Source organism: Notolepis coatsorum (assembly GCF_963971535.1).
Source record: "Notolepis coatsorum genome assembly, chromosome: 2".
Lineage (NCBI taxonomy): Eukaryota > Metazoa > Chordata > Actinopteri > Aulopiformes > Paralepididae > Notolepis > Notolepis coatsorum.
Window position 1 is genome coordinate 208,263,049 of NC_140166.1, and position 27,735 is coordinate 208,290,783.

Sequence of the window (27,735 nt, forward strand, 5' to 3'; positions counted from 1 at the left end):
CACTCTACATCTTCTGGTCGCCTCAGACACACTCCAGTCCAAGCTCCTGGGGGGTCATAACAGACAGGCTATTCTTTATTTTTTTATTTTTCCCAATGTTAGTCGTTATGCCAATTCCCAATCCCCTTCCTGGTTGTTGCGCACTCTACCCCCTACCGTCGGTCTGGGAGGGCGGAGACTATCACATGCTTCCTCCGACACATGTGTACCCAGCCCACCACTTCTTTTCACCTGGCAGCGCGGACTTTCACTGGGAGAGTGTAACGCGTCGAAGGTCACACTACCTCCCTCCAGATCCTTCCCTCGCTGTGCAGGCGCCCCGACCGAACTGTAGGAGTCACTGTTTACAACGACCCGGACCCACCCACCGGCTTCCCTCCCGCTGACTCTGCCAATCGAGCCAGTATGACGGCCGGCCAATATGGCCTACGTCACGTGTCTAATGGGTGAACGGTATAGGCTTGATATGTTCTGGTTACTTGTTTCGTTGGGATTTGGTGGATGCTGTATATGTGTGCTCTGCCCTGCGTACAGTATAGGTACGGTCTGTTTGTATGCAGACTGTGCCTGTACTGTACGTGGGGCGGAGCATGTATGTGGTGTCTATACTAGGTCCTAATGAAGCAAGTCATTAATGGAATAATAAGCCTATACAGCGTTCATTCATTACGCCGTAGGCTATATATATAATATATATATTATGTAAACAAGACAAACGTCTTTCTCTGGCCCTTAACACTATGATCGCCGTGGACGAGTTTACACGTCATTCCTAGCCATGCTCATTCTGCCGAAGACGCCGTAACTCGTCTTTGATGTCAATATTTAAAAAATCTGTCATCGAAATCATATTTCCTTTCCGGAGCCCTGAGACACACTGCAAAGCTCCACTCAACTCTCTAGCGGTTCAAGAGCGCCATCTGGTGGCCGATCGGCAGATCGCCAACCGGAAATTAACCTTTGAACCGGTAGTGCTCATCCATATGTGGTCCGGGCACTCGCTATCGTTAGAGAGACTCCATATTGACACAGTGAACATCGATCGGTGCAAATAACTCGAAAAAACAACATGATTTGGACGTATATACTATTATACAACCTGGAAATGGATCGGGCATTTCTACATCCCATAATAGAAACAATTCTGTTCCACGCTCATCTCCCAGCGGCGCGAGGAAGCCACGGTAAGATTCAGCGTTATATTCTAACGTGTTCGATATAAACTGCTATGATGAACATATGACCCACTCTGGATGAATCATCTAACGCTGCCCACGGAATTATAAACGATCCCCCGCCCATCCGGTCATCATCAGATGATACGTAGAAACTTCTAGAAGCACATCCAGTTGACATTTTTTATCTCGCACAGATTCCTACCAAACTGTATTTGATCATCAATATAATGCATTTAGGGCTATAAATCACGTTCTGAAGAAAGCTGCAGAAAACGATAAAAACATACTTATACTTTAGACCATATTTTAGTATGAATATGTGAATGAAAACGTTTAACGTTGCTACACCCTGAACAATACATATAGGACATTGAATGGGCCATAATAATGGCAATTTAGCAATAGAATTTAAAAAGTTATAGCCCTGCAAAGAAGGGGAACTTCTCCATAGACAAATAGAGCTGGCGAGGGATGGTAAATTATGAATTTAACCCATGGCGATTAAAGTGTTAACAATTGTGTGTATTGAGCCGTACTGTATTGTACCCATTCTGCAATCTGTTAAATAAAGTTTTCATTCATTCATTCATATACAGTACTGCGCGCACGTGTGTGTGTGCGCGCTGCGGCAGGTGTACCACGAGCTGTACTATATATGATGCCAATACATTAATCTAATCAAATTTTGATGCGTCGCAAGACTCGCAAGGCACTTCCGCCATTCCATTTTCACGCGGCTGCGTCATTAGTTGCCTTATAAGGAGCTCTGGAGGCGTTGTTTTGTATGCAAATGACCTACACAGGCGTTCGTGTTTAAGACATGGTGTCATTCCCCAAGCAGATGTCACAGGTGCGACCGTTTGAGCCACTTAAGACATATTACCAGCACGTTGGGGACTCAGAGTGAACTTGTCATTGATTCTGTCTCAGTCGGTCCCAAGATAAGTCTTCCAAGAGAACTCTTTGGAAAATGTTGGGGAATGAGACCCACTGTCTCTTTCGCTTTAGGTGACGAGCGCTTAGTCCGCAGGCTATTCTCAGTCCTCGCTCCACAATGGTGGAACGAACTCCCCACCACAGTCAGGACAGCTGAAACCCAGCTAATTTTCTGCCGTTGACTAAAAACATACCTTTTCAAACAATATCTGAAATAATATCCGAAGAGAAAAAAATAAATACTATCCCTCTAACATTTAGGGGGTGGATCTGGGATGCTGGAACTAACCCTAACCCCAGTGTACCCCTCCTGGTGACTTGTTGTTCACAATCTGTAAGTCGCTTTGGATGAAAGCGTCAGCTAAATCAGTGTTTCTCAACTGGTGGGTCGCGGGGCCATTTTGAGTGGGTGTGTGTTGCACTACCTATCTTTGTGAAAGTGGCTTCTCAGCTCTGGTCCAGCTGAAGACAAAGCAGAGGAACAGATTGGACATTGAGCACGACCTCAGAGTTGCTTTGTCTACCATCACCCCAGACTTTGAGACTCTTGTCAGGAGCAAACAGAGTCCATTCTCTTCGGTTTAAATAACAAACTCAGCAAGGCCGACGGCTTCTCAGTTACAGTGGGTGACAATATTGTCACAAGGAAAGATGAAATTACATACCTAGGTTCCATCCTAGAGGCTAATCTTTCCTGTGACAAAATGGCATCCAATGGAGTAATAAAAAAAGTCAACCGGCCGACCCGGGTTCGATTCCCGAACCCGTCGTTATTTGCCGAATGTCTTCCCCCCACTCTGTCTCCCATTCCTCCTCTGTCTCTCCCTACTGGACTGCCCAGTAGAAATAAAGCGATAAAACGCCAAAAAAAAAAATAAAAAATAAACCAACGAACTAGATTCTTGTACCGAATCTCCTCTCTGGTAAACAAGAATACCCTGAAGACTCTGGCAGGAGCACTCATTCAAGGGTACTACGACTATGCTTGCACCTCATACTACCAAATCACCTCAAAGGCGCTAAAAACAAAATTGCAAACTGGTCAGACTACTGCTTGACCTTACTCCTGGAACCCACCTCACCCCTGCCCACTTTGACAACCTAGGATGGCTTAGAGTAGACGACAGAGTACAGCAACTTGCAATGGGCCTGGTCTACAAGATACACTACACGACTAAGGTACCCATGTCCATGTCAAAATACTTCCCAAAGGTCAGTGAATACTACGACCACAACAGAGGGAGCTCAACAAATCATGTTAAACCCAGATTCGGCTCAAACAAGGGACTAAGCACGTGTCGCAATTATGCCACATCAATGTGGAACACCCTACCCACAGCTGTAAAGGAATGTGAATCACTACCCACTTTTAAAACCACTCTCAAGGAGCACCTACGGAAGACTGCAATTCGAAACTGGCCCCTGTAAATGTCCTAACTCAACCCCCTCCAATGTAAATGTCCTAACCCAATAATACACAAGACCCTCTTCTTGGAACCCAGTAAGGTTTCGTGGATAATCCAATGTACCCCCCCCCCCCCCCACCCACCCGAACCATCTCCCATGTACAGTTCCCCCCTCCCCACCCCACCCCACCCCACCTACCCAACCCCCCACCCCACCTCATCCAATGTACAGTTTCTTCGTCAAATGTATATACTCTCTGTTTTAAACTCTTTTTGTATCACAAACAGTACTGTATTTATAAATCTGGTATGTCATAAATGTATAGATGTAGCAGTACTGACTATCTGTATGTCATGTATGTCATATGATGAATTGAACATGGGGGACCCTGATGTAAACAAGACAAACGTCTTTCTCTGGTCTGCATCCCCTTAACAATTGTGTGTATTGAGCTGTACTGTATTGTATCCATTCTGCAATCTGTTAATAACATTTTCAATCAATCAATCAATCAATCAATCAATCAATCAATCAATCAATCAATCAATCAATCAATCAATCAATCAATGTCAGGAGCAAACAACATCCCCAGTTATCCCATTAGTTCCCTGGGATGTTAAGCTAAGAAGTCTGCTAAGAGAAGCATATATTATTTATTATTATTAGAATTTTATTTCATTGGGTTTTTAGCCCTAGTTTCACTTTTGTTGCATCCCCAGTTATCCCATTAGTTCCCCAAACTTAGGTCTGTTATGTTAAGTTAAGACGTCTGCTAAGAAGCATATATTATTTATTATTGTTATTTTATTTCATTGTGTTTTTAGCCCTAGTTGCACTTTTGTTGCAACCCCAGTTATCCCATTAGTTCCCCAAAACTTACTGTAGGTCTGTTATGTAATGTTAAGCTAAGAAGTCTGCTAAGAAGCATATATTATTTATTGTTATTTTATTTCATTGGGTTTTTAGCCCCAGTTGCACTTTTGTTGCACTTTTTTGTGTTTATTTCACGTTTTGAAAGGTTGTGTATTACTGCAATTTCTTTTTTAAATAAATCATAGTCGTGCAAAAATTTGGGTCGCGACTTAATGACTAAGGAAAATGTTGGGTCCCGAGGCTAGACCAGTTGAGAACCACTGAGCTAAATGACTAAATTGTAATATGTTGCTACACCAGGTTCTGGGTTCAAGTGGTGCTGTAAGTGGTATTTTCTTGTTAAGTGTTAGGGCTACATTCCAACAGCCATCATCTGTGTATTGCAGAGCGGAGGGACTGGGAGACCCATGTTACTGACCAAAACACTCTCAGTGATGGCTGTCAGAATGTAGAGCTATTATTTAACATCTAGACCACTTATTTTAACAAAGAAAATACCACTTACAGAACCTTTCAAATCAAATGAAAAATGTTTAGACATGGCTTACTATCTCAATTGAAGGAATCTGGACTGTACCACTACTTTTACTTTCACTTGCTCCTTTTCGAAACAACAAAATGTATTCAGACCTGTTTACCTTAGTTGGTCACATGGAGCCCTTATTCCCACTGACTTCATATACTTCCTATTCATTCACATTTATTTTATGCAAGTCATTCAAAGGCACAAGCTGTGGATCGTCTGTCCTCTGGCCACCCTGCAAAAAGAAGAGAGTATTGTAAATATTTCAAAGTGGCTTAACACTTTGATCGCCATGGGTTAAATTCATAATTTACCATCCCTCGCCAGCTCTATTTGTCTATGGAGAAGTTCCCCTTCTTTGCAGGGCTATAACTTTTTAAATTCTATTGCTAAATTGCCATTATTATGGCCCATTCAATGTCCTATATGTATTGTTCAGGGTGTAGCAACGTTAAACGTTTTCATTCACATATTCATACTAAAATATGGTCTAAAGTATAAGTATGTTTTTATCGTTTTCTGCAGCTTTCTTCAGAACGTGATTTATAGCCCTAAATGCATTATATTGATGATCAAATACAGTTTGGTAGGAATCTGTGCGAGATAAAAAATGTCAACTGGACGTGGTTCTAGAAGTTACTACGTGTCATCTGATGATGACCGGATGGGCGGGGGATCGTTTATAATTCCGTGGGCAGCGTTAGATGATTCATCCAGAGTGGGTCATATGTTCATCATAGCAGTTTATATGGAACACGTTAGAATATAACGCTGAATCTTACCGTGGCTTCCTCGTGCCGCTGGCAGATGAGCGTGGAACAGAATTTTTTCTATTATGGGATGGAGAAATGCCCGATCCATTTCCAGGTTGTATAATAGTATATACGTCCAAATCATGTTGTTTTTTCGAGTTATTTGCACCGATCGATGTTCACTGTGTCAAGACAGAGTCTCTCTAACGATAGCGAGTGCCCGGACCACATATGGATGAGCACTACCGGTTCAAAGGCTCATTTCCGGTTGGCGATCTGCCGATCGGCCACCAGATGGCGCTCTTGAACCGCTAGAGAGTTGAGTGGAGCTTTGCACTGTGTCTCAGGGCTCCGGAGGGGAAATATTTTTGAAATATTGACATCAAAGACGAGTTACGGCGTCTTCGGCAGAATGAGCATGGCTAGGAATGACGTCTTAACTCGTCCCCGGCGATCATAGTGTTAAGTTATTATTATAATAATAATAATAACTTTATTCATATACCACCATTCATGCAGATAACAAAAAATAAACAAAAGGATAAAAAATAACTAAACATTAAAGTGATAAAAATGATAATAAAACAATTAGATAAGATAGTAAAAATATCTGCATAAGACAAACAGCAAGACAATAACATAAGACAATAAAAAATGACAAATAAAATAATAATGAAGACTGAAAAGTAAAATAGTTAAAAATAATAATAGCAAAATCAGACAATGGAAGCGGACAATGACGGGTAGCCTTCGGAAGAGGTGTTAGTTGAACAATGCCTAGGCTACCCATTACTGTCTGCTTCCATTCATTGTGCTAAGCTAGGCTAACATGCAGCCAGATAGCTTTCTACTGAACGCTATGAGAGGAAACTGGTATCTATCTTCTTGTCTCTCTCTGGAGAAGACGGTAAGCTAATTTCCCCAAATGTTGGCGTGTTCCTTTAAAGGTGAATGTTTAAAGTGAGTGTGTGCATGTTGTGTGTTTACACTCCCTGGCTCAGACTGAATTACTTCTAGGCAGGCACGTGCACACATAGAGCCCAAAGGGTGCTCGGGCCCTTTTGTGCCTCATAAAAAAAGTGCCCTTTTTATGCGGATATTTTTTTGTACGTTTTATTTTCAAGTTTAAGTCAGTGATAAAAGTGTCTTTCAAGGATAAGTGAGCTCCTGCACTGATTATTATAGTTCAATATTCAATATTTGATCACCAAAACCCCCCAAAAAGCATAAAAAGGGGGCCCCCCCGCCCCAAAAAGGGCCCCCAAAAATCGGGCTTGTGCGCTGCGCACGCTCACTTCACACACGCACAGGCCCAGTGCCCTTTTCAGCCTTTGAGCACCTGCCCCTCTAAATTCTTGTGCACGTCCCTGCTTCTAGGCGTCTCATCAATTCTCCTCCAAGCTTGCTGCCACATGCTCACTGTGTATTGTGATGATGAGGTGTTGTCCAGGTTCTTCAGGTCCCACCACAGTAAACCAGGTGCGATAGTATTCCTCTTTGTTGGTCCTGTGTTTAGGAATACAGCAATTTACCTTCAATATCAAACCAAACGACGTTCACAGCAGACATTATGATAGTCACCGTACTTTACGAAACAAATAAGTCAGAAAAAGGGTTAGTGAATGTGAAATTAAACCTGCATTAAAGAATTATTTCATGAAAAAAATTGTTTGGGCCAAGTTTGGCTGAACAAGAGAACATCCTCCCAACAGCGATACCTGAAAGAGCAACACAAATGTAAAACTGTGCCCAAAGTTACCTCGTTTTTTATCCTTACTATAATTTTATTGCCTATATTTATGTCTTCTATTACCTTGCCCATACCTGTACCCCCCCCCATGCTGATATGATGCCTGAACTTCCCCATGGGGGTCAATAAAGGAATATCTTATCTTATCTTATCTTAAACACAGTACAGTTACTGTAACTGAGGGGTACAATTCCCTGACTGTATTACTAGATATGATACTTACTACCACTACCTTTGTACTTTATATTCGGCCACCCAGTACTCGGCATAAATATATTATGATAAACACTCTCACGTAGATGAAACGGATCCAACACAAATGTACGAAGTCGAAGTATGTATTTATTCCTACACAGCAATGGTGTGTAGAGCAAGCACTTAATCACTTAATTACATTTATGAATTAAAATAGTATGCACTTTTATGGCAAAGAGTATTCGTCGGTATATCAATAGAGAATGTCCAATCTCTGATGGCGCAGGTGGTAAATATACGACCTGGAATAGTTAAGGAATAACAGCAATGATACTTTAATGATTATAAGACTGGATACACTAGGGGGGTTAATCCGGTCGCTTGTAAGACAACAGGAGTAGGAGGGGGGGGGGGGGGTAGAGTCTGGCTGCCTCGTCCGGCTAAGGGTATCCTGGGTGAACCCACAGTAGTGCAGTTCAATGCGCCAGCGATCCTTGGACCACAGATGAAAGCAGCTGGACTCTCTGTGGGCCGGCTCTCTCCGGTCCACGGAGGAGAGACGTGAAGCGACCTCGTCTTGCAGAGCGCCTCCTCACCTTGCGTCCTCTCCAGGGGGGGGGGGTTCCAACACACGGCAGTGTCGGGGGTCTTTATCCATGGAATAATCACTGTACACAAAGCATAATCCGTGCCTGGGAAGGCGGGCTGTCGTCGGTAGAATAATCCGGTATGCAGGTCCACTCGCTCGTCGGCTCTGGGGCTCCTCGGGTGCAATCTCACATGGGGTCGATCATCCTGGATAAGCAGCCAGTTCTCTGCCCGAAACGATGGGGTGCTGACTACGGTAGTATTCTCACCGTACGAAGCACTATATATTAACAGACTATTATTAGCTTAATAGACTACGTCCAACTCGACGATATAGTGCCAAATATGACTATTCAAATATTAATATACACGATGTCTCAATACCGATGGTAGGCCGAACTTGGCCTTACTCCCACACGTGGCGTCGCGGGGAGGCTTTACGTCTGTGACTCTATTGGAGGGTAAGAAACTGGACTGAAAAGGAAGTCCTACTTTAGTAGCGCAGTATATATACGCACTATGAACAAATAGTACCGTTAGTGGTGCAGTAGCCAGATTCCTACGCGGAACTAGGACTTGTTCGTACATGTTTCCTGGGTTGAAAGGCTTTGTAGACAGTTGTCTACGTAGAAGCTGTTCTTTACGCTGTGTCGGACCTCTTCGTCCGCTGCTGGGTCCTCTGCTACATGTTTCTGTAGTGCAAATGTAGCACAGCAGGGGCTGCACGTCGTTCCGAAGGGGAGGACTTCCCATTGGTAGATGGCTGGGTGCTCATCTCCTGGCTTCTCTCTCCATAGGAACCGTAACAGGGGCTTGTCCTCCTCTACTAATCTCACCTGCAGGAACATTCCTTTAATGTCCCCGCTGATGGCCACCTTTTCCTGGCGGAAGCGGAGTAGAACGCCGAGTAGGGAGGGGCCGAGTGTGGGACCGGGCAGTAACTCTTTATTCAGATTTTGGGATCCGATCTGGTAGCTGCAGTTAAATACTATGCGGTCTTTACCGTTGTGATGGACCTTGTGGTGAGGCACGTACCACGATTCAGTGGTCTGGTCGGCCTCTTTAATGTCCATCTTTGTGACGTGTCCCGCTGTGATGAGCTTCTCAATCTCAGCGCGGTATACACTCTCTTGGGCGGGGTTCTTGGCTAAGCGCCGCTCCGTGTTCAGCAGGTACCGTTCTGTGGCGTCTGTCTTGGCGTGGAAAGTAGGCATTCCTTCTCGCCGCAGGAGTGGCGTGGCGTATCTCAACACGCCGTTGACCGGGACTCTCTTGGTCCCTGTCTCGAGGAGGTGAATGGCGTAAATGTCATCTTTAGAGCGAATGTCTTTCTTTCCGTTCTTAAAGGGCATTTGTTCCAAGGTCCATAACCGCTCTACGTGTTGCAGGAGTGCGGTTTCTCCCTCTGTGACTCGGGAGTGGAGACATCTAGTGGCTGTACTTCGGTTGAGAGATTTGGCGAGCGGGCCTTGGAGAGTCCATCCCAAACGGGTCTCGACTGCTGCAGGACAGCCTCGGGGTCCGGTATGAACCCGGTCCATCGGGACAATGAGGTCTGCATGGTCGGAGCCTATCAACAGGGTCGGCATAGCATTGTCTATGAGCGGGATCGGTAACTTGCGCAGATGTGCATATTTCTCCATCAGCTTGGCGACGGGGTATGTGTACCGCGACAGTCCTATTTCTTGGCTGGTGAAAGCGTCTGTAATCTGGTACCGTCGCTCAGGCTGGCCGCTTGCTGCGATAGAGAATGAGACATTCTCGCCCTTTATCGTCTTCAAATCTCGTCTTATTGTCCGAATTGTCATTTGGGTTTCGCTTCCCCGCAGCCCTAGCTGGGCCGCAGCGGAGGCGAGCAGAAGGGTCTTCTCTGACCCGTCATCGAGGACGGTGTAAGTGTCCAGGACTTTATTCTGGTAGCTTAGTGTCACACGCACTACTTTTAGGAGTACTCGGGCTCCACTGCTGCTGGCGGGATCGATGTACATGACGCTCGCTTTGCTGCTGGATGGTGCGGGTGAAGGGCGCCGTCTGTTACTGTCGTGAAGTATGTCCAGATGGGCTCCATCGCACTTGGTGCACCTTTTCTTTAAGCGGCATTCGGCTGCCATGTGTGAGCGCGCACAGCGAAAACAGCGCTTGTTGGACTTTATCCATTGACTTGCTTCCTCCGCGTTCAGCTTGGGGAAGGAGTCACATTGCGCTAGCCAGTGTTCTTTCTCACAGTAGGGGCACACTATCTTCCACTTCTCCGTTCTGGAGGGGGTACTGTGGCTCCTGCTGCTCGGTACTGACTCCGATTGGTGCATCACAGTCACCGATCTTCTTCCATCATTTAGTCGTCTGGTTCCTTCTCTGGAGCCAGGGGTGCTCCGTCCGAATGTATCTAGCCGTAGGCTGCTGACTTCTCTCGCCAGGAAGTCTGCTAGATCGAGGAGGTTCGGTTCGGGGCCATTCGGGTCTCGGTGGTCTCTCTGCCGCCTAAAACGCTCCTGTCGAGCGGGCGGCAGCTTCTCCAAGATCCTTTCCACATTTGAGTTGGCGTAAAGTTCATGCCTCCCCTTCTCTCTCTGCGCTCCCAACATCCCTACCAGGGACTGCACTCTGATGGACAGGTCGTCCAGTGCTCGATTGTCTATTGCTGGGGGTAAGCGGTCGATGTGTCGGATCTCCTGGATCACGTAATCCCATATGCGCCCATACCTCTGGTCCAATGCTACCAGCGCTGCTGTGTATGGGGTGGTGGAAGTCGCGTAGGCGAGCGCTATATTATGTGCGCGGGGTACCTTTAAGTGCTTCAGTAGGATGGCGTATTTATGGCGTTCATCCAATACATCCACCAACATGGTCTCCAGACACATGCGGAGTTCTGTATACTGGGCCCGGTTCTCTTGGGTGAAGTCGGGTACCATAGGCGTGCCAATGTATGACGCTGACTGTGGATACATCGGCGAGCGTTGGGGAGAGGCCTCCTAGGCGAGTCTCCTCCCGCTCCTTGGTATGGGCTGGTACCGGCAGTGTACCATGGCCCGCTTGTCCAGGTGCTGTTCCTCGGTGCGGGTCGTGCGTCGTGCTCACCCGGGTATAGATTCGGGGGTCTGTAGCGCAGCTCCGCGGGAGTATAGCCTGGGCTGTACCGGACCTCCTGGTCCGGTAGAGTACTGTGCTGTCGTCGGGCGTGGTTCTCCTCCTCTTCCTCTTCGTCTTCAGTTAGGTCATCCAGTGCTTGTAGTCTCTGGTTTAGCCTCTCCACAGGATATGCTGCTCCTTCCCGGTTGCTAGGTCTCGCTTGGACCGGTGGGGGGAGGTGGTCTGTGGGGGGTATAGACCTCGTCTGTTGGTCAAGTTCAGGGTTGTTTACTCGGCTAGGGGATGCCGCCCTGGAGGTGTGTCTAGACGAGTTCCTGGAGCCTCTGGCGGAGGGAGAGGGTGTTGTCCGTCTGATCAGCTGTTCTATTAGTTGCGCTTGCTGTCTGTCGCGCTCTGCGTCCCGTAGAGCACCAGCAGCTGCTCGCTGGCTGTCTGCTCGGTCTCGGGCCACATTCTCTTCCCTCTGAATGCGTCTTATTTCTAGACGTATATGCTCTTCTTCGCTCCGCTGCTGGATCTGCAGTCGGTCGCGTTCAGCGCTCGCTGGCTGTCTGCTCGGTCTCGGGCCACATTCTCTTCCCTCTGAATGCGTCTTATTTCTAGACGTATATGCTCTTCTTCGCTCCGCTGCTGGATCTGCAGTCGGTCGCGTTCAGCAGCGGCGTTCAGGCTGATGAGGAAGGCCTGCTGTAGGGTCCTCTCTGCCTCGCTGGGAGAAGGCGGTTGTATAGGGGAGCCTTCCCTCGGGGTACTCCTTGCGGAGCCTTGGAGCTCTTTCTCCACGGTGCTCTCCCCGTCTTCTTCCGTGCCGAGTTCTCTCTCGGTAGCGTTGTATTCCTCCCGGGACTCATCGGGGACTACTTCTTCAGTACTGGCGGGGTGTGAAGTCATGTCTGGTTCCCACTGGTCCCCACCGTGAACTTGGTCAGTTACATTAGAACCCCCCCTCACAGTGAGCTGTGGTGTTCCACAAGGAAGCATACTAGGACCGCTACTATTCCTAATTTATGCAAATGACATGTCGTCAGCTTGTGACTGCAACTTGTTCCTGTTTGCGGACGACTCAGCCCTGCTGGTCTCTGACAAGAACAAGTTACAGGTTGAAAAAGCCCTCAGCTCGGAACTAGGCAAAATCTGCATATGGCTCGCCGACAACAAACTATCATTACACATGGGCAAAACAGAGTCCATTCTCTTCGGTTCAAATAACAAACTCAGCAAGACCGACGGCTTCTCGGTTACAGTGGGTGACAATATTATCACAAGGAAAGATGAAATTACCTACCTGGGTTCCATCCTAGAGGCTAATCTTTCCTGTGACAAAATGGCATCCAATGTAATAAAAAAAGTCAACCAACGAACGCGATTCTTGTACCGGATCTCCTCTCTGGTAAACAAGAATACCCTGAAGACTCTAGCAGGAGCACTCATTCAAGGGTACTACGACTATGCTTGCACCTCATGGTACCAAAGCACCTCAAAGGCACTAAAAAACAAATTACAAACATCTCAAAACAAGCTAGTCAGACTACTACTTGACCTGACTCCTAGAACCCACCTCACCCCTGCCCACTTTGACAACCTAGGATGGCTTAGAGTAGACGACAGAGTACAGCAACTTGCAATGGGCCTGGTCTACAAGATACACTACGCGACCAAGGTACCCATGTACATGTCAAAATACTTCCCAAAGGTCAGTGAATACCACGATCACAACACCAGAGGGAGCTCCACAAATCATGTAAAACCCAGATTCGGCTCAAACAAGGGACTAAACACGTTTCGCAATTATGCCACATCAATGTGGAACGCCCTGCCTAAAGCTGTAAAGGAATGTGAATCACTACCCACCTTCAAAAACACTCTCAAAAAACACCTACGTGAGACTGCAATTCGAAACTGGCCCCTACAAATGTCCTAACCTAGTTGTACAGTAAATGACCAAGTAAGGCTTTGTCAATATTCCAATGTACAGTGTAAAATGTGTGTGTGTCCCCTACCCAACCCCCCCCCCCCCCCCCCCCACCTCCAATGTACAGCCCTCACCCAACCCCACCCCACCAACCTCCTCCAATGTACAGTTTCTACGCCAAATGTATATACACTCCTTTTCTGGACACTTTTGTATCACAAACAGTACTGTATTTGCAAATCTGATATGTCATAAATGTATAGATGTAGCAGTACTGTCTATCTGTATGTCATGTATGTCATATATGTTATGATGAATTGAAAATGGGGGACCCTGGTGTAAACAAGACGAAAGTCTTTCTCTGGTCTGCATCCCCTTAACAATTGTATGTATTGAGATGTACTGTACTGTACCCATTCTGCAATCTGTTAATAAACTTTTCAATCAATCAATCAATCTATGGTCGGGGTAGTCTGGGCGTTGGGGTTAGACATACTTTTACTTTCTAGTTTTACCGCGTTTACTGTTAGTAGAAGACTAGGTTGTTGACTGACAGCGTAAGCCTCTAAGTACTGAGGGAGCCGTCGTTCGCGCTGCGGGCGTTGGTTAGGAGGATCGTTTCGTGGAGTGTTCATCATAGGCCATTTCAATATTAATAACACTATATTAATATTACACTAATTACCATCCGGCTCGAAGGACCAATTGTAACTGAGGGGTACAATTCCCTGACTGTATTACTAGATATGATACTTACTACCACTACCTTTGTACTTTATATTCGGCCACCCAGTACTCGGCATAAATATATTATGATAAACACTCACGTAGATGAAACGGATCCAACACAAATGTACGAAGTCGAAGTATGTATTTATTCCTACACAGCAATGGTGTGTAGAGCAAGCACTTAATCACTTAATTACATTTATGAATTGAAATAGTATGCACTTTTATGGCAAAGAGTATTCGTCGGTATATCAATAGAGAATGTCCAATCTCTGATGGCGCAGGTGGTAAATATACGACCTGGAATAGTTAAGGAATAACAGCAATGATACTTTAATGATTATAAGACTGGATACACTAGGGGGGTTAATCCGGTCGCTTGTAAGACAACAGGAGTAGGAGGGGGGGGGGGGGGTAGAGTCTGGCTGCCTCGTCCGGCTAAGGGTATCCTGGGTGAACCCACAGTAGTGCAGTTCAATGCGCCAGCGATCCTTGGACCACAGATGAAAGCAGCTGGACTCTCTGTGGGCCGGCTCTCTCCGGTCCACGGAGGAGAGACGTGAAGCGACCTCGTCTTGCAGAGCGCCTCCTCACCTTGCGTCCTCTCCAGGGGGGGGGGGGTTCCAACACACGGCAGTGTCGGGGGTCTTTATCCATGGAATAATCACTGTACACAAAGCATAATCCGTGCCTGGGAAGGCGGGCTGTCGTCGGTAGAATAATCCGGTATGCAGGTCCACTCGCTCGTCGGCTCTGGGGCTCCTCGGGTGCAATCTCACATGGGGTCGATCATCCTGGATAAGCAGCCAGTTCTCTGCCCGAAACGATGGGGTGCTGACTACGGTAGTATTCTCACCGTACGAAGCACTATATATTAACAGACTATTATTAGCTTAATAGACTACGTCCAACTCGACGATATAGTGCCAAATATGACTATTCAAATATTAATATACACGATGTCTCAATACCGATGGTAGGCCGAACTTGGCCTTACTCCCACACGTGGCGTCGCGGGGAGGCTTTACGTCTGTGACTCTATTGGAGGGTAAGAAACTGGACTGAAAAGGAAGTCCTACTTTAGTAGCGCAGTATATATACGCACTATGAACAAATAGTACCGTTAGTGGTGCGGTAGCCAGATTCCTACGCGGAACTAGGACTTGTTCGTACATGTTGAGCGGTACGTTTGAACTGGGTCTGGGGGGTATGGCAGCCTGGCACCAAGGTCTCGACCAATAGTAGAATGGAGACTATTATGGGATGTTCAGTAGGCTAGAATGGATATTCAATGCATATTGTACAAGGAATATACAAGGGATATCAGGGAATATTAGAGAATATACAAATACAATTAAATATATATATATAAATAAATATATATATTCGGTTTAATCTGGCCCTTCACAACAGTTACCTCTCAATCAATCAATCAATCAATCAATCAATCAATCTCACGGCCACAGGGTGCCAATTTCCCATGAAGCAGCTTTCAAATAGACATTTCTGAATGGTCTGAAAAGAAACAGTTTGAAAACGATTTCCACCCTCTTTGGCTATAGAAGGATCTTCTTACCTGTGATATAGCTCACTAGTATCCCAACCAGCACCACTGAGCTTGTTCCCACGGCACCGAAGTAGAGGTAGGACAAAGAGTAGAAGTTCTGCAGAGCCCTGGTGCATGGACGAAAAGGTTCAAGTTACCAACCTTATGTTAAATGAGATTGACTGATTCAGAATGGGACAAAAATCGGTTAACAAATACACGGTTCCATCGTATCAGATAATAATAATAATAATAATAATAATAATAATTATAATAATTATAAACGTTATTTGTATAGCACCTTTCATACAAGAATTGCAGCCCAACGTTTTTCACAGCAATAAAATAAACACAAATGGACATAAAATAGACATACAATTAGCATAAAAGTGACAGAATAAAAGCAGTGCAATAAAATAGCTTTCATTTACAGTACAATAATCACAGTGTGGATGTAATGAGTGTACAATTGCAGAATGTTTTAAAAGGCATGTTTTTAGCTTACTTTTGAAAATATCTAGTGAGCTAGCCTCCTTAATAATAATAGATTGATAATAGATTGCAGATCTATGATTGAATCTATTATGATTGAATCTATTATGATTTAATATATTATGATTTAATATTTTATTTTTGAATCTATTATTGATAATAGATTGCAGATCATGGAGTGGTGAAGCGTTTCAAACTAAAGTGTACATGAAGCGCTCACCACGGAGAGACAGACTGCGGCTCCACTTCCACACTCTTCAAAATAGGGGTTCACTTAAGGTTAGTGATTTTGTAAAGTTTAAAAACACAGTTGTCGATTCTTTGCGGGGAATTAAAGGCCCTGTGTTTTTTTTATTATGAATAACTGAGTAAGCAAAGCTGCTGATATACATCTTTCAGTGTTGGCATGAGGAGGAGTCGATTTCCTTTTGATTCCCATGCAACAGGGGAAACCGTGAACCACTGAACAGAGAGGAAGGAATTTGAGTCAGTCAATGTAAGTCATGTTGAGCTCGGCGGTGCGCTCACCCGTGTTGACCCGGCTGAACCGTGGGGACAGAGGCTAGGCCTGTGCTTAGTCCACTGCTGAGTGTGATGTTGCTAGATACACACGTTCCCGCATGGCTGGGCAGGACCCCCATGGTTTCCCCACTTGGTGGATAAAGTGTCGAACCAATGGCCAGCCACAAGGAGACGAGGAAGCCCGCTGATATACCAGAGAACACCCCCTGGAAACAAAAACAAGGGGGATGAATGTCTAGAACCTGAAAAGTCTGATCAAAAGATCAAAACAGCCATTTTGATCAGATCCTCAGAGACTGCACCATGCAACAAGTTTCTATTGTTCACAAATTTCTCCATCTTCCTTCTAAGTGTCATTAGTCACTTTACTGTGTATTCCAATTATTATGTACTGTATCATGACTCTTAGATGTAGTATGATATGTACAGTGATACAGGTATAAAGACAGTATGGTAGTAGTCCTACTGGCCAGCAGTGTAACTAGTAAGAGTAGGCTATGTACAGATATAGATATAGTACCTTAAGATATGTAAAAGGAAGCGGTCAGGTGGCATGCACAACAACCAGGAAGGGGGTTGGGAATTGGCATAACGACCAACAGTGGGATGGGAGAAAAATCGGAAAAAGGAGGGGGGAAAAGATAATAATAAAAAAATAAAAAATAAAGATATGTAAAAGGACTATGTGCATGTAAGTACAGGATATACAGTATATGTGGTGAGAATAAATATATACAGTATATGGTATATAAAGCATTATTGTACATGCTATCATACAGAGCTATGGGTTATATGCAGGTGTATAAGTAAGTATATAGAGGGGTTATATGCAGGTATACTATATTCAGACAAATATGGATATATACAGTATATGCTGTAAATATTAAAATATAAATGTAAATATGCTGTATATACAGCACTGTTGTACATGCTATCATACAGAGTATATGGGTAGACTATAGTATGAGGTGGGTAGTTAAGATTATTACGATTACTACCATTACAGTAATCTCTTAACCAATGTTGTGGTGGGCTAAACAAAGACTAGTAAAAGAATAATAGCTACACACTAACTAAACATCTTCCCAATGCTGCTGTCCAACCTTGTTGTTTTCCCAATGCTCCCAGGGCTAAATAAAAAAAAATGACAACCTCACCAGCTGGTTTGTGGCTGGGACAAACATCCCCAGGATGAAAGCACCCAGAAGTGGACCGCTGACAACACCCATGGCCGTGAATGAACCCTGAACAGCAGAGGAGATAATGTGAAGACGCAAACCAAAGAGCATCAACTGATCATCATTTCTGCAGGTCACCACAGAATTGTCATGTCATAAAAGATCACACGGTAGTTATAGTTTTGACCACAACACATCAATGCATGTTTACTGCACAGTGCACACACACACTCCCACGCAGAGAGTTGGACGTCAAAGTAAACTAACCGGTGCTATCTTTACTTGTATTATTTTCACTTAACATATTGAATAAATAATATTATATTATTGTTCCCAACATGTTTTTTAGTCTCTTTTATAAATAAGTGAAAATTAGTTTAAATCAGTTCAATAAAAATGTAATTTCATCATTCACTGTGTACATTAAACGATGATAAACGCAGCCCTAAAGGTATGGTTTCCTTACGCAAGAAAGATAATATAAGATAAGATATTCCTTTATTGATCCCCTTTTGGATACATTTTTCTTTTTTTGAAAAAAGATTATGTGTCAGAAGCGGGATTCGAACCCGCGCCTCCATTCGGAGACCAGAATACCCGTTGCTACGGAAGGCATTTATCCTTGAGTCTGGCGCCTTAGACCGCTCGGCCATCCTGACACAGTGAAGGATAGCCCTTTGACTTTTCTAATAATGCTGTGACATACAGACAGCTCTGTTTGGCAGGCTGTGACATACAGGCAGCTGTTTGGCAGGCTGTGACATACAGGCAGCTCTGTTTGGCAGGCTGTGTGACATACAGGCATAGAGGCAGCTCTGCGTAGGAGTGTGCTGTACACTTTTCTTTACGCTGGATTCTCTATTGGTTCCAATTAATTCATGCATGAGCCCTCATAACACTTTACTTCATTTGTATCAGCAGATGCACATAAAAGCAACTTTATCCATGGAAAAATGGACCTGCAAGGTATAATCTGATTGGCAGAGAGTCACGTGTCATTTGCTACAGTACAGCTTTGTTTCCAATCAAAATATATCCTTTGTTTAAGCCTGTCTGGACAGGTGATAAGTGCATGCAAAATCCCTTCAACGTGAGCACTTTGTGCACGGAACAGGTGATAGTCGAATAAATATGAATACAACTGTCATGATCTACAAGGCACATCTGCGGCTCATGCCAGCTCATACCACAGCCATGATGTTACTGTAATATACTTGCTCTCCTGTTCTATTGTGAATATTAGAGAAGGATTTATGGGGAGTCTGTGTTATTATCTTAGCATTCCCACCCAAAGCTTCAGCAAGTCAAGTCAAGTCAGCTTTATTTATATAGCACATTTACAATGACTAAAAGCCAACCAAAGTGCTTTACAAGTAGGACATGATAAAAAACACATACAATGCAGTAACAAATAAAATACACTAAAATTACAGAAAAAGGTATAGTACACTTAAGAATACAAGAGCAAAGTGCAATACAGGCGGCACAGTGGTGTAGTGGTTAACACTGTCGCCTCACAGCTAGAAGGTCCAGAGTTCCGCATTGCCAGGTACCCAGGTGGGGGTACCCAGGCCTTTCTGTGTGGAGTTTGCATGTTCTCCCCGTGCTCGCAAGGGTCCCCCCCTGATAAGAGAAACCCAATGGAAAAACATGCACAACAGATCGCTAACGCTGTCGTGTCCCTGACGAAGACGGACAGGAGCACTTGGATTGGTCCCCGGGGCGCGGTCCCTCGCCGACGCCCCTATCGGCTCCCGGCTGCCCTTGGGGGGAAGGACGACGGGGGTCAAGTGCAGAGACTCAATCGCATTGGCGACCCAACTAACTGCATGTGTGTGTGCCGCCCATCGCGTGTGTGTCTGCCTGCATGCCGAATAAAGACTTCTCCAAAGTCCAGTTATTATTAAATTATATTATTATTATTATAAAAGAAACAAGAACATTTATAAAAAGTCCAGAGTAACAGCAAACGTAGTGTACAGGTGGCAGGCTAACTCTGGTCAAAGGCCAGGGAAAGGAGGTGCATTTTAAGCAGCGATTTAAAAGCCTCTAGGCGTTCTGCAATTATGCTGATACATATGAATGAATTTGAAATAATGGGTTGGCTTGGTTTATCTAAAAGACCATGATGATATGTAAATGCAGCAAAGGAGCCGTGTACCTGAAGTACTCCCCAGTCCAGCAGAGTAGTGAGAGCAGCCACTGTGACACAACCAGCCCCGTACAACAACGCTGAGAAGAAGGACATATTCACATAGAATTACTTCGACTGAGGTTGATATGTTGAGTTGGAGGCAGCCTAGTGAGAACTCCTCCTCACCTAGTATTAGATTGTAATGTCCCTGTGGGGTAAATTACCTTATTGTCACATAACAGCAAGCAAGACATAAAATAACACATTAAGATTAAAGTATAAAGATAAAAAGAAACTATTAGAATTTGGAGCTCCCCTTTGCTCCAAGTTAGCAAGGTGTCGTAAGGTTGTGATACACTGGTCAACATTGTTGGGCAACATTGTTGGACAAGCGCCTGTCTTAACATGTTTGTACTGATTGCATGGAAACCTCTTGTCTCCCAGACACAAATATACTATATTAATATATATATTATATAGTACTAAAGTGTATTTTATATACTAATCTCACTAGTCTCATTTAATTTCCTGTTGGCGAGCACATTGCCTTATCACGTTGCCCTAGCATGTTGCCTTATCACGTTGCCCAAAATGTTGACCAGCGTACCGCCACCCATAGTCTCATCTTTTAGGACAACATGTTAGCAAACAAAAACGTATCTCCTGGTGCACAATCTGTCATGGTTTTTGCATTATTTTTGTGAGGGCTATTTCGTCTCCTGTGAGGGATAGCTGTCAATCACTGGCCTCTGTGGTTAATTGCCTCATGGGTCTGCAGGTGTGTGGGCTTGATTGTACCTGATTCAGTGCAGCTGTGCCTATGGCAAAGCTGAGTCTTGAATCTTGCATGAACTGCTTTTTCATTTCCTTGTGTTGGCTATCCTTTTGGTCAGGCTTATTATATTAAAGTGTAGTGCTGCCATATTCAGCATTTAGCCTTCTTTGTAGCCATCCTTGTTTTGGGCTACTGGCTTATTTTACACTTTATTTTATAGAGGTTGAGCCTTTTATGGTAGTGGTTTCTTGTGTTCTTTTGGAACTGTCCTTTGCCTACTTCTGCACATAAACTCCCTTGGTGGAGGTTTATTGTTTTATGTTTTCAATATAAACTCTGTTTTTAGGAGTTGCCTTTGTGGCTTATTTATTTGTCTACAATACCTCTTTTTTGAGTGTCGTCCTGTTTTTTGGACTTTACTTATTTTCTTAAATACTCACTTTGAGGCTTCCACCTGTAAAGGTTGTTTTTTGTTGTTTATTTTCCCCCTTCTCCTTAAAGGAAAACTCCAACATTTTGGGAAATTAGCTTATTTAACATCTTCCCTGGAGTTAGACAAGAAGATACATACCTTTTTTGTCTCTGTGCGTGCATTTAGCTTTGGGAACAGTCGCTCTGTTAGCATATCTTAGCTTCATCACTGGAAGTGGGGGAGGACAGGAGCCTGACGTTCCCTTACAGTGTATACAGTCACCAAATACACTCCAAATACAACTCCAAAACGTTCATGTAAACATGTTGTGACCTGTGTATTCACCACGTGGAGAAATAAAAAATAATTGAATTAGACAATTACGTTTTATAAGCAAATATACTCGGAACAATCTTTTGCCTAACCACTCCTCTGGGCGCAGTGATTTCAGTGCTACCTGCTAACGTCGAGGGGGGCGGGCACTGAGACTGCCGGTGTCTGGCCAGTGTTTACATTTTCATTTCATTCAAAGCATCCGAACCGATTGAATTGAAGCTATCGCTACCTGCTCGCTCTGATATCTCAACTTTATAACATAATTTCCTTATACATCAGTTTGAATTGTCTCATGTTTGGACATTGCTTTAGCACCACATTTAGACTGTTCCACAGTTTCACTCCACATATCGAGATGCAGTGTTTTCTCATGGTAGTGCGTATGTTTAGCACCTTTAAATTGTGTTCTCCCCTCAGATTATAACCCCCCTCCCTATCAAATAACAATTCTTGAATGTTTCTTGGAAGTGCATGACTTTTTGCTTTATACATTAATTGTGCCGTTTTAAATTCCACAAGATCATTTAACTTCAATGTCTTTGACTCCAAAAACAATATGTTAGTGTGATCACGATAACCTGCAATGTCAACTATCCTTATGGCCCTTTTTTGGAGTATAAAAAGTGGTTGTAGTGTAGACTTATAATTGTTTCCCCAGACTTCAGCACAGTAATTTAAATATGGTAAAACTAGTGAACAGTAGAGAATGTAGAGTGATTTTCTATCCAGAATGTGCTTTACTTTACTCATGACTGAAATGCTTCGTGAGAGTTTAGATTGGACATGTTTTATGTGAGGTTTCCAACAGATTTTATGGTCTATTATTACACCTAGGAATTTATTTTCATAAACTCTTTCAATAATCACATCATTTATTTTAACTTGTACCTGAGTATCCAATCTACAGTTTCCAAACAACATAATTTTAGTTTTGCTCAAGTTCAATGATAATTTGTTTCTATCAAACCATTCCTTCAATTTCTTCATTTCAGATGTGATGACCTCTAAAAGCTGCTGGACATTCTCACCAGAAAAAAAAAGATTAGTGTCATCCGCAAATAAAATACATTTAAATATATTGGATACTTTACATATCTCGTTAATGTACAAGATGAACAGTTTTGGACCCAACACTGACCCCTGGGGGACACCACAAGCAATGTCCAAACATTCAGATTTATAATCTCTCATTGTCACAAATTGTTGTCTTTTATTTAGATAGCTTCTCACCCAGTCCAATACTACCCCCCTGATCCCATATCTCTCCAATTTCCTGATTAATATATCATGATTAATAGTATCAAATGCTTTTTTTAGGTCAATGAATACTCCAGCTACATGTTTTTTTTTTATCTATGGAATTTGTGATTTTTTCAATGAGTTCTATTAACGCTAGTGATGTTGACCGGTGTGTTCTGAATCCATACTGGCTATCGGTGAGTAAATTATGTTTATCAATGAATTTATCTAATCTGTTGTTGAAGAGTTTTTCTAATATTTTTGAAAACTGGGGAAGTAGAGAAACAGGCCTATAATTTGTGAAGTGGTGTTTATCTCCAGTCTTGAACAGAGGTATGACTTTTGCTATTTTCATTTTATTCGGAAATCGACCAGTTTTGAATGATAAATTGCAGATGTGCGTGAGTGGTTTTGAAATCCCACTAATGACATTTTTTACTATTTTCATATCTATTTCATTACTGTCTGTAGATGTCTTGTTTTTACATTTATTAGTAGTTTCTATAATTTCATTTTCATCTACCGCTTCCAGAAACATTGAACTAGGATTTCTTTCAATGTAATTGTCTTTTATGTCTTCAGGAGTGTCTGGATCTGGGATTTTCCCCGCTAATTCTGGTCCAATATTTACAAAAAAATTATTAAAGTTGTTAACCACATCATCCATATTGCTAATAGTTTGATCCTTTTCCATAAAATACTGAGGATAGTTTATTTGTCTTGATCCATTCCTGATAATACCATTTAATATCTTCCAAACACCTTTAATATTATATTTGTTGTTATCTAATATTCTACTATAATGATCCTTCTTACATCTTCTCATAATATTAGTCAACTTGTTTTTATATTTCTTATATTTATTTTCTGCCTCTTTAGTTCTATGTTTTATAAATTCTCTATATAGTGTATTTTTCTTTTTACATGCATTCTGTAATCCCCTTGTGATCCATGGGCTGTCTGAGTGTTTATGTTTACTGCTATATTCTTTTATACTGCTCGAACTAGGAGGCAGAGCTAACACCATCAGACACTGCCCAACAGCTGACCACAGCTGGCCTACTGCTCGAACTAGGAGGCAGAGAGCTGTCCAGCTTGCTCCACAGCTTGCTAAACAGCTGGCCCGTCACTGGCCGAAGATAAAGAACTAAGAGACAGTTCAATCCAAACTGCGATTATAATATTATATAATATTTCCCATTACACGATCAGGAATTAGATTAATCTTTTTGCAGTAGATCAGATGTGAGGTAAGGACTCTATGTTACCAATCTTGGGTTGATCAGATGTTTCTTTCGCTACCATCGGAGCGTGTGTGTGTGTGTGTGTGTGTGTGTGTGTGTGTGTGTGTGTGTGTGTGTGTGTGTGTGCGCCTGCCGTTGGCTGTGGCCACGGCACGGAGAAGCGATTTTTCAGCCCCGCTTCTGTTCGTGCATGAGAACACATATAATACCGATAATCTAGCGTTATTTTCAGAACGATTCATAAATCAAGCAACAAATGGCACGATTTCTAAGGAAATACATTGAAGCGCGGTTTGCTCGAGTTTCTTGAGATTAGACAGAAAGATCTGGAAATATACTCTTATTCATCACGTTATAAAACAGAAATGTATGTATGAAAAAATTATCTGTTTTGTGCATGTTGACTGGAAGCAACTCACTGACAATCGACGTGTTCATTAGATCCATAACTATAATATTTCATATAGTTTTAGCACTCGCAAGTTTTACAGTCTCCCCATTGACTTACAGCGCTGCCGTTCTACACAGAACGTAAACAGCGCCCCCTTGGCGCTGAATGAGTTAATGTCTGCGTAAGCAGTTTAGTGGTTATTCATACACGGAAAACCTCAAAGAGTCCCTATTATCTGCTTGTGACCCACACACACACACACACACACGCAGCCCTTACACATTCTGAGGATTCAAGTTCAATAAGTTCAAAACATGGACGGGAACATGGTATAAAGCCCTTTTCTAAACTAATGATGGGGGCATTTTGCCAGTGAATCTGTTTGGTACAGACTACATGTACCTACACAATCCCCTGGACACTAGAATCAACTTCCTCTGGGGTACGTTGACAAAATGAGGCTTCAGTAGATCCTCCATGGTTACTGCTGCCATGGCGTTGATACTTGTGGAGACTGTGCTGTAAAACAAAGACAGACACCCATCTCTTCACCTCCAGATAGTCTAGTATGAACAGTCTGTTAACAGTCTGGTACCAGACAGGCACAGGACATAGCGATGAAACAACAAAGAACAAAGAACAAAACCTAATAGAGGGATCTCCTATCTGCATAAAATAAATGGGGGAAAACCTCCTATCTGCATAAAATAAAGTGGGGGGAAAAACCCTGAAAGAAACTGTCTGCAACGGGAGCATGTCTATGTTCCCCGGGTCCTATGTTCCCCGATTGATTGATTGATTGATTGAAAATTTTAGACCACCAGCCCTGATTCCAAACTCTAACCTTAACCAACTTCGAAAGAGGGCCTAAGCTTAACCAGTTCGAAACAAGGCGGACATTAATAATTAATAAAATAATAAAAATTAATAAAATGTTCAATCAATTAATCAATAAATCGGGGAACATAGGACCCGGGGAACATAGGACCCGGGGAACAACTTGCGAGATACTAATACCTGGTTGGTATTGTTAACACATAATATAGTAATATCGTCCAAAACTGTGTATTGTATTGGGTATCCTTAAAGAAATAGCATTCTGCATGAAAACAACACATATTTTTCTCACAAAAGTGCATTTTTCAGATAGGAGGTTTTGCTCTTCAGCCATCGAGTCTGGCCCAACTCACATTCTCTATCTGAGTTCCAGCTTTTACCTTCTTTCAAAAGATTCAAAATGTAAACTGCTAACAAGTCGGTCACAGTCAACCAGCACCTGCAAACAGGTCCGACCCTTTAGCTCAGCTGGTTAGTGCAGCTGCCTGTGGATCCTATGATTCCAGGTTCAAATCCACCCAGTTGCAAAAGGGTATTTTATATTCTCATCTCGTCTCAATTTATGCATCACTTGAGTAAATTATGTCAATCACTTGGGATACTTTCCAAATGCGTCTTAGTATATACTAACTGTATGAGTCTCTTTGTACTTTTACTTAGCATGCTATAGAATTAATGTTTATTTAGTGCTCTGATGTTTTTCTGGTAACCCAGCTGATTTATATGAAGAGATGATTTACCTCAGGGTCCCACTGTACGCACAGGCAAGGAACAGACCCGGGAAGCCAGGGTGGTCTCTAAATATGTCCAGCACAAAGTATGGCATGTACTTTAAAAGAGGAGAGAAGAAATATGAGTGGCATGAAATTAAACAATAATTTGTATAACGGTTTAATCTCTATAAGCTTTGGTTTTTCATTGGTAGGTGACAAATATTCAATCCAACTGTTACTATGCAAATCTCAGCTGCCAATGTAATAAAAAAAGTCAACCAACGAACAAGATTCTTATACCGGATCTCCTCTCTGGTAAACAAGAATACCCTGAAGACTCTAACAGGAGCACTCATTCAAGGGTACTACGACTATGCTTGCACCTCATGGTACCAAAGCACCTCAAAGGCACTAAAAACAAGATTACAAACATCACAAAACAAACTGGTCAGACTGCTGCTTGACCTTACTCCTAAAACACACCTCACCCCTGCCCATTTTGACAACCTAGGATGGCTTAGAGTAGACGACAGAGTACAGCAACTTAGAAACTGGCTCCTTAAATGTACAAACCCGATCCTCCCACCCACCCACCCCCTCCTAATGTACAGTTTCCTCCCCCTCGTATGTATATATTATCTGCTAGGATCTCTATATATTTGCACATATTGTATGTCACAAACGTAACAGTACTGTATACCTGTATGTCATGTATGTCAGAAATGTCATGATAATAATAATAATAATTCATTTTATTTGTATAGCGCTTCTCAGGAACCCGAAGTCGCTGAAATTATATATCTGTATGTTGCATATGTCATTAATGTCATTATAAATTGAAAATGGGGGACCCTGATGTAAACAAGATGAAAGTCTTTCTCTGGTCTGCAATTGTGTGTATTGAGCCGTACTGTATTGTACCCATTCTGCAATCTGTTAATAAAGTTTTCAATCAATCAATCAATCAATCAATGGACAGGAAGTGACACGTTCCGTGGGAACACAATACGGTAATTGGTTAGTCCTCTTTGCTCCAAGCGATGGAAGATGGAATGACACCCACCCAAAGCTATTCAACTACTGAGGGAAGTTGTGTAGTGTTGCCTTTGATAAAAAAATAAGACAATGCCATGGTTTTTGCCATGAAACCATAGTTAAACCAAAATGGTCAAATCCAATAGAGAACAATGTTTCAGAGAAAACGTTAATCATTACGAAAATCATTAGTAAATGCTTATAAGATGTTATCTAGAGTCTAGACTGTCTGTGTTTACCTGATCAGATCTTATCTAGACTATCTTTGTTTACCTGATCAGATCTTATCTAGACTGTCTATTGTCGTTTACCTGATCAGGAGTGGAAATCTTGCCAGCCCTCAGGGGATCACAGTTGTTGTCGTTGTTGTAGAAGGCAAACATGACAATACCACAGGTGGCTGCACTGCCCACAACGAGCCACAGGCCTACTTGGTTCACAAACAAGGCCCTGCAGACGACAACAGTAGTCAGTCATTTCATTGCTAGGCTTAAAAGAACATGCCAACATTTTGGGAAATTAGCTTACCGTCTTCTCCAGAGAGAGAGAAGAAGATAGATACCAGTTTCCTCTCTGTGCGTTCAGTAGAACGAATTGAAAATGGGGGACCCTGATGTAAACAAGACAAACGTCTTTCGTCTGCATCCCCTTAACAATTGTGTGTATTGAGCCGTACTGTATTGTACCCATTCTGCAATCTGTTAAATAAAGTTTTCATTCATTCATTCATTCATTCAGAAAGCTATCTGGCTGCATGTTAGCCTAGCTTAGCACAATGAATGGATAAGGCCGGTTAGCCTAGGCCCTAGGCATTGTCCAACTAACACCTCTCCCGAAGGCTAACCGGCCATGTCCGCTTCCATTCATTGTGCCCAACAGATTGCTGACGCTGTCGCGTCCCTGACGAAGATGGGCAGGAGCACTTGGATTGGTCCCCGGGCGCGGTAC

At 43.2% G+C, this 27,735-nt stretch overlaps 1 protein-coding gene across 1 annotated transcript in view; it reads right to left on the reverse strand.

The window, feature by feature from the left end:
• Positions 1-4,746: 4,746 nt before the first annotated feature.
• The window catches only part of slc5a5 (solute carrier family 5 member 5), a gene marked incomplete at both ends in the record, with an annotated part of 44,238 nt that continues 21,249 nt past the window's right edge, over positions 4,747-27,735 (reverse strand). Inside the window, 9 exons of the mRNA XM_084308485.1 lie at positions 4,747-4,767; positions 7,090-7,175; positions 15,510-15,607; positions 16,500-16,699; positions 17,651-17,737; positions 19,833-19,903; positions 24,609-24,721; positions 25,780-25,868; positions 27,099-27,237. Coding sequence (XP_084164611.1) covers positions 4,747-4,767; positions 7,090-7,175; positions 15,510-15,607; positions 16,500-16,699; positions 17,651-17,737; positions 19,833-19,903; positions 24,609-24,721; positions 25,780-25,868; positions 27,099-27,237 — 904 coding nt within the window. The remainder of the gene's footprint in view (positions 4,768-7,089; positions 7,176-15,509; positions 15,608-16,499; positions 16,700-17,650; positions 17,738-19,832; positions 19,904-24,608; positions 24,722-25,779; positions 25,869-27,098; positions 27,238-27,735) is intronic.